Raw genomic sequence first — 8,313 nt, forward strand, 5'->3', positions numbered from 1 at the left:
GTGCATACCTTTAGCCCCAGCACTCAGGAGGCAGAGGCAGGTGGATCTTCATGAGTCCAAGAACAACTGAAGCTACACACAGAGAAACACTGTCTTGAAAAAACAAAAGAAAAAGGAAAGAAGACACTTGACTGTGAATCCTAGAAAACCATCAGATTGACAATTTTCAGTATTCGATCTCTTAAAGAGCAGGCTAGAGCTCAGCTTGATCCCAGATCTAAAGCTTATGAAAGTAAAACTAACTGCATCCATGTCTCTGTGTCAAAGATTCCCCAACTAGTTCCATTGAATGAACTCAAAGTGTGGTTTGATTGTGGGACTTTTAACTTTGCCACTGAGAGTCATGAGAGATATTTGAAGATGGTTGCCTTGTGGGAATCAGGTTTGAGTCTCCTTTTACCAGCTTCCCAGTGGAGTAGGATCCAGGGGAGCAGTGGGTGGGGTTGGGCAGAGTAACAGGCAGGATCAGTTCAAATGGGTGCTTATGAATCTTCAGGTGGCCCTTGAGGGAACTGTAGCTGTGAGAAAGACACGTAGTGTGTAATGGGAAATACAAGGCTTCCAACATTGCCAGAATAATATTTCTAATGTGGGAAAGAGGTTTGCTAAAAGTGCTTTGCCTGAAAACATTTCTTCCTCTGGTTGTTTCCACAGCATCTGCCTACCTGAAGGCCAGGATGAGTCACCAGGCCCCACCCACGCTCCTGCAGCTGTCAATAAGAAGCCTGCTGAAAGATGAAGCCTTGGCCATCTCTGCTCTGAATGACCTGCCCATAGAGCTCTTCCCACCACTGTTCAAGGATGCATTCGACAGCAAAAAAACTACCGTCCTGAGGCTGATGGTGGCAGCCTGGCCCTTCCCGTGCCTTCCTGTGGGAGCTCTGATAAAGACTTCCCATCTAGAGACCTTGAAGGCTGTGCTAGATGGCCTGGATTTGCTGATGACACAAAAGGTTCTACCTATGTAAGTGAAACCAAGGTAGCATGGAGGGAAGTGACTGCAAAGTCGAGAATATGGTTAATCAGGGGTTTCTGATGCCCCTCTCGTGGAGAAGGGAAACAACAACAACAACAAAAAGGTCAGGGGTGTGTGTAGCACAGCTGAGAGCACATGTAGTTGGTATACAATGAGTCGGTCCCTGCCTCTTCCCTCAAGGACTGGATTTAAGGGAACATGAAATGTGGGGCCAAAGCAGATTATAATAAATTGGGTCTCCTGACATCTGAATCTCCTTCTCATTTGACCCTTAGCAGGTGGAAACTACAAGAGCTTGATTTGCGAGATGAGCACCATAACTTTTGGAATGTATGGGCTGGAACAGAGAACAGTGTCTGCTCTCCAGGTGTCATTGACAAGAACCAACCAATGGTGTATTATCCTACACGAGAGGGAAAGAAGGCCATGACTGTGTTGATGAACTTTTCTATAAAGTCCCAATATCCCTGTAAATCCCTAAGATATATTTATCAGTGGGCCAAGCAGAGAAAAGATGTGCTACAGGTGATCTGTCTAAAGCTACAGTTTTGGACCAGCCCTGCCTTTAACCCCTTAGAGCTTCTGGAGATACTTGAGCCAGGCAGTATTCAGGAATTGGAAGTGTGTACAGGTTGGGATCTCGGAACCCTTGCATGCATAGCCCCTGGCCTGGGCCAGATGAAAAACCTTCAGAAACTTTCTCTCAGTAAAATATACATGCCTTGGAAGTGGCATTGGGCCAGAGAGATGAGAGACAAGTGTTTTACAGAGCTCATTCGCCAGTTCTCCAAACTCCACAAGATCCAGCATCTCTGTCTGGATGATGTCTGCTTCCTGGGTGGATGCCTGGACCAAGTGCTCAGGTAAGAGACGTCAGTGTACACACGTAGCTTCCTAGCCACTGTTGAGTTCACATTGGTGTGCCCTTAGGATGATTGATCTAGTGGTCTTTCTGCTGCTCTAGCATCCTGAGTTGTCACCTCAATTAACTCCGACTGTCATGCATGTGCCCATGATTTAGAAAAGGTCTTTGCTCAGGGCCCAGATGAAGGGGCAACAGATCTAAAGAGGGTATGATATCTTACATCACACGTTGCCCCATGTCAGCTCTGTCCTCAGAACTGTACATACAGCTTCCATTTGCCTCTGATTCCCCCATGGGTCAAAGACTATTTGAGCACAGGTAGGGGCTCTAGTGGGTGGGTAAGGAGTGAGCATGATTATAGTCATCGGGAATCCCTGTGGGCAGGACTGAGATCGTGCCCTGGAGGCTGGGCTCATGGAGCTCAAGGTTGGCACTCTCAAGGATGACTCTAGATGTCTCCTGGTTGGTCATACTGGGTTGTCCTGCTGACATCATTTGTCCACTGATGTGGCTTTATGCTCACAAGTGCAAAGGGAACTGTAGACCTCCAGGCAGAAACAGTACAATGATGGAGTATGTTCTCTGCCTAAAGTGTCAAGGCTTGAATTGGTACTCTCCATTAGGGAGCATGCTCAGTTTTACCTTCATGATGCTTTCGGATACGTTGGGCCTAACTGGCCTCTGCTACCTTGAAATCATAGCCCTCTCTCTACCACTATTAAACTTTGCTGAGATGCTCTTCTTTGTCTCTCTCTAGGTGCTTCCAGGGTCCCTTAGAGACCCTTGCAATCACTCACTGCATGCTGTCATCGTTAGACATGTGTTATCTATCCCGTTGTCCAAGCATCCATCAGCTCAAACACCTAGACCTCAGTGGTGTCCCCCTTTCATATTCACTTCTAAGAAAATTGCCAGAAAGACTGACAGCTACACTGCAAACATTAAGATTGGAGAACTGTACGATCGTAGACTCCCAAATCAGTGCCCTCCTGCCTGTCCTGAGCCAGTGCACTCAACTCACTGAGGTCAATTTTCTGAATAACTTCCTGTGTATGGACAGCCTGAAGAAGCTGCTGCAGGACACTGCCAACCTGAGACAACTGACCAGGGAGATGTACCCTGCCCCCACTGAGGTCTATGATGAAAGAGGTGCTGTCCTCCCAGGAAGATTTACACAATGCTGTTCTGAGCTTATGAGCATGCTCATGGCTATAAGGCAGCCAAAAGAGGCCTACTTTGTGAGTGAGAAATGTAAAAAATGTCACGAATTCTGCACCTACAACTTGGAGGCCACACTATGTTCCTGTCTACAGTAAATAAGGAGAGGTCACTGCTGACCTCGCAGGAATGAAAATGAGACCTCAAGTGACTCCTTAGAGACAGATGTGTCGTCAAGCATTTCTGGATGTACCTGGGACGTGGCATTGTTTCGTTGGTTTGAAGAGGCCATGGAGAACCAGGGGCTTGTTTTTTTTTTTTTTTTTTTTTTTTTTTTTAACCTAAACTCACCAGGACAGCCCCACCCTTGCACAGAAAAAGATTGGAAAATGGCAGCCAGCACACTCAGAATATGAGGGACCATAGACACAGGGAAGGGAATAAAATCGAAGTAACATTAAAAAGAGCAAAAGGGAGGCAGCAAGGCTTGCTGTCTCTCTGTTTCTGGTTGTCCACCTCACTTAAAGATCTGTAATATATAAACATAGCTGTTTCTTTGATGTAGGATTGACTAATTCCGTGAGCTGGAAGTATTATCACTGTCCAGCTGTGATTGGTCATTTTCTTGTTTGGGAAGACCCTCAAGCTGGATATTTCCCCACTATCCTTGGTATTGCAGTTTCCCATAGATTTCAATAAAATACTTTGGGATAAGAGCAAGCTGAAGCCTTAAAATTTACTAGGTGAGTTCATTCTGTTTGCCCCCTTCCCATAACCTTCTGTTTCCTTCTATCTCTCCTTGCCCCTAGATTTTTCACAGTAAATAATGGTGCAATGTGTCCAGTGCTTCATGAGAACCTGTTCAAAATATTACAAAGATTCTCTTGGAAAGATGACTGAAAGTTTAAGAGTGCCTGCTGCCCTTCCTAGGGAAGAGAGTATGATTTCCCATACCCATAGTCGCCCGTAACGCCAGCTGCAGGTGATCTGACATTTTCTTGTGGTCTCTAAGAAGACTTGTACTCATCTGCGTGTGCGCACGCACACACACACCCATATACATAACTAAAAAGAAATAAAATCTTTTACAAAATTAAGCAAGACTGTGGTAGGACACACCTTTAATCCTAGCACTCAGGAGACTGAGGCAGGTGGATCTCTGAGTTCGAGGCCAGTCTGGTCTACAGAGAGTTCAAGGATAGCTAGGGCTACACAGAGAACCCTATTTTGAAAAAACCAATAGTAATGGCAAATAAAATCCACAGGCACAAAAATGAATCCCCTCCAGATGTTGGTAAACTCACTGAGCTTACCATCCCACAGTACGAAAAAACCAAAGGTAGGTAGGCTGATGATGTGCCTGTGTGGTCTCCACAGAAGAGGATAGTGCTGGAGGATTCTGAGTGGTTTTGTTTGAGAACTGTGTTTGCATCTCAATGAAAAATACTTCACCTTAGAGAAGATATAAATTCCAGTCCTGTCCTCCATGAAGAAGGAAGACTTCCGAGGGCTTTTGTGACGCAAAGTTCAGTTCTCTACTCTTGAAGTCAGTACTGACTTCAGAAAGCTCTTCCCAGTCTCTGCCATCTTGAGACCCTCAGGAGAGTGAAGCTTCACAGCCATGTTTTCAGTATGTGCTTTTTATTATCATTGTGAGTGTGACTTGTGTGACACTGTTCTTGTATGTGTTTGAGTGTGTATGAGTGTAAATGTGTATGTGTTAATAATACGTATATAAGTATATGAGAGGTATACATGTGTGTTTGTGTATGTGAGCATACCTCCCCCGCATGTGTGTGTGTGTGTGTGTGTGTGTGTGAGTGTGAGAGAGAAACTCTTACCCATTGAGTCATCCCAATGTTCTACAGTCTGCCATTTCTATCTAAGCCCAAGAACACATGGAACCTTTCCCCAGTCAGTGCTCTGGATGCTGTGGCCACAGGTCAATACTACTCAGTCAAAGCTCATGGAGTATGTCAAGGTGTTCCTAGATTTACCATGCTCCTAATAGCTGACACTTATTGGTGGCATATTTGATATCATCAGTGTTATCTAGGACTTCATGTTGATGAGCAAATATCCAATCTTTCACCCCTTGGCTGATTACGGGGCCCTGTGACTCTAATGGTCTTTAAGAGCCTTAAGAGTCTTGAGCTATACTCCACTTTCTGTCTGTTGATTGTTGCTCCACATGGCTGTATTGCATTTTAATATTGCACCAAAGGGTTTTTAAATAAAACTCAGCCATGTACAGTGATGGATGCTGCAGCCTCTGGCTGTTTTGAATATCCTGCAATCTGGTTCAAAATTGGTATCTTATGATCCCCAAAGAAACCCACTCCATCTTCAGCCAATATCCAGGACAACAGTAGCCCACAGGACATTCCTTTTGTATCTCCAGATTAAATCTAGTAACAATTTGTTTGAATGAGATAGAGAAAAAAATAAAAACAAATGTTAGAATTTGGATTTGAAATGACTATGGTTCTTCAGGATTGGAATCTGAGGTGAAGGCAATGGGATCATGTGCTCAAGGCCGATTGGGGCAGAACAGGGAGGTGCAATCAAATGTGGGTCACATGTTCCCCTTTCTTAGTGAGAATGGTGTCAAAGGGCAAGACATCAGCTTCTGGAAGAAGACCACTAGAAAATCTTAGGCTATTAGAGCCCGTCTGGAAAAGGGCTTCCAGGTGTGCAGGCCTGCTTAGAGGACGTTTAGCAATGGCTGAAAAAGTCTACCTCTTCCTTAGGCATGCGAAGAGGATTCAATATGTATTGTTAGATGTCGGATGCTGAGGTATTGTACCCATATAACTCAGTTATAATACAAGTTTTACTTCCAATATTTTGGAAGTGGTATTGCAGGCTGTTTAGGATAAATAAGTTATACAAGTTGATTATTAGCTGATCAGATCACAGTCATGTCAACTTTTGGTCAACTTTTATCACAAGAATGGTCACGCACGCCTTTAGTCCCAGCACTTGGGAGGCAGAGGCAGGCGGATCACTGTGAGTTCCAGGCCAGCCTGGTCTACAGAGTGAGTTCCGGGCCAGCCCCAGCCAAGGATACACAGAGAAACCCTGTTTTGAAAAACAAAAACAAAAATAAAAACAAACAACAAATATACATCTTAGGTGCGGCAGATAGATATGAATCTATAGAAAGATAAAGTAGGACAGTTAGATAAGGTCTTCAAAACCTCAGAGACGTGCAGAATAAGGCATTTAAAAATGTTTCTATTATTTTAAAAATTCACTGACAATGAGACTGGTTAACTCCTGGCAACATCCAGTCTACCTCAAAGAGGATGATGAGCGTCAAAGAACCTCCTTACGGACATGGCTTCAAATGTGACAAACAAGCCAATGGGCAAAATGTCCTCATTTCTGCTATGAACAGAATTCTGCCTAAAAAAGGGCAAGCTTGGATGCAGGCAGAGTCGATGGCGAAACTCTGCCAAGACAGGGTAAGCAAATCTTCAATAATTCCTGCCTCACAAGTATGTCTGTCAGATATATTTGGTCCAGAAGACTGAAGAAGATGCTCCAACATAATAGATAGTTTTCAGTGACTAGTAAGGTAGAAAACTGGCTCTGTCATCTTCTCATTTGGAAAGCTACTAACCTGCACTCCCTGCATACTCTGGTAATCAAGTTTATTCCTTCTCAAGTCTCTGAGGGAGTTGAAGACCAGGTAGCTTAGTTTTACAATGAAGCTTAGTTGTTTAGGGATTAAGATGTTTTTAGATCTAGATAGATGTTTTAAGTTGATAATGACAAGATGTGATGAAGATTGATTTACATTCAGAATTTTAGATGCACCAAGATCGGAAAGATGTTTTCTTCAAGGCTGTCAAATACAAATAGGAAAACACTAAGAATGAAACATTTATACAATTCCTGATTGTGCCATGATTTTTCTTGCTGTAGGTAGTTTATTATATATATGTGTGTAATAATATAAATGTATATGTGAAAATAAAAAAATGTTTAAAAAAGAAAGGTATATTAATAGCTAAATGTTCAAATGCACCTAGACACACCTGTGTATAAAATATTTACTTAGACACAACTGTGCTTCTTATCATAATGCATGTGAAATCTTCCTAAAGTTACTATTAAAATCTGTTTTCTGTCACCATTGAAGAAATGGTAATTTCACTTAAATATCTTGGAAATATGATGTTAAATGAACAGACTTTTGACTATTAAAAAAAAAAGGTGTAGGATGCTGTACTGGCTGGTGCTTTGTGTCAGCTTGACACAAACTAGAGTCATCAGTTGGGGAAATGTCTCCATGAGATGCAGCTGTAAGGAATTTTCTCAATTAGTGATCAGTGGGGGAGGGCCCAACCCACTGCAGGATTACCATGGCTGGGCTGGTGGTCTTGGGTTCTGTAAGAAAACAGGTTGACTGAGCAAGCCATGAAAAGAAAGCCAGTAAGCAGCACCCCTCCATGGCCTCTACATCAGCTCTGGCTTCCAGGTTCCAGCTGTTTGATGTCCTATCCTGACTTCCTTTGGTGATGAATAGCAACGTGGACATGTAAGCTGAAAAAAATCCTTTCCTCTCCAATTTGCTTTTTGGTCACGATGTTTCTTTGAAACAATAAAAATCCTGTGTAAGACAAGTTGGTATGCAATGACAGACTAGACCATATTTTGAGGACGATTGTAGGACATTGGAACTTTGGGCTAGAAAAGCTATTGAGTGTTGAAAGCTCAATGGGATGTTTTTGAGTAGCTTAAAAAGACAAAATAAGATTGTTGAGAGCAGTGCTGAAGACAGAGGCCGGGCTTGTGAAGTTTTAGAAGGAAATTTTAAAACTCTATCAGGGCTATCTGCGTTTTTGAATTGAGATTCTGTGGTTCTGGTTAACTGAGACTTCAGAATAAGCTGTAATTAACAAGGTACCAGATTCCAGAGCTACTAAAGTGAAACAGCTTTGCTTGAGATACCTGCTGCTGGTTGGCTGAAGCTCAGAAATTAGCGGCGATTAAGAAGGAACCAGCATCACTGGGTAAAATCTTCTGGGAAGTAGTTCCTGAGAGCACAGAGAAATTATGTTAAGATCACTTTTGGGCTGGCGGCAGACAGACACAGTCAGGTTTATGTGAGTTCGAGGTCTACATAGTGAATCCTGCATTAGAGTGATAAAGAAAGAACGGGAATTGAAATGCTGGGAACAAGTGGGCTGTGTGCTGATGGAGATACACTAGCAACCCAAAAAACTCAGCATATTTATTATATGCAGTCAAGAACATACACAGTGGACATACACTCCCAACAGTACCAGAAGCAACCTTATCCCAC

At 43.1% G+C, this 8,313-nt stretch overlaps 1 protein-coding gene across 1 annotated transcript; it reads left to right on the forward strand.

Annotated features, from left to right (window-relative positions):
- The first annotated feature begins 677 nt into the window (after positions 1-677).
- Positions 678-3,208, forward strand: LOC127199321 (PRAME family member 12-like). Its single transcript, XM_051157304.1, has 3 exons — positions 678-964; positions 1,252-1,839; positions 2,599-3,208. Exons 1-3 carry the CDS (start codon positions 678-680, stop codon positions 3,155-3,157), a joined length of 1,434 nt encoding a protein of 477 aa, XP_051013261.1. The 3' UTR covers positions 3,158-3,208.
- The last annotated feature ends 5,105 nt before the right edge of the window (positions 3,209-8,313 follow it).

This window comes from Acomys russatus, chromosome 15 (assembly GCF_903995435.1).
Source record: "Acomys russatus chromosome 15, mAcoRus1.1, whole genome shotgun sequence".
NCBI classification, from domain to species: domain Eukaryota; kingdom Metazoa; phylum Chordata; class Mammalia; order Rodentia; family Muridae; genus Acomys; species Acomys russatus.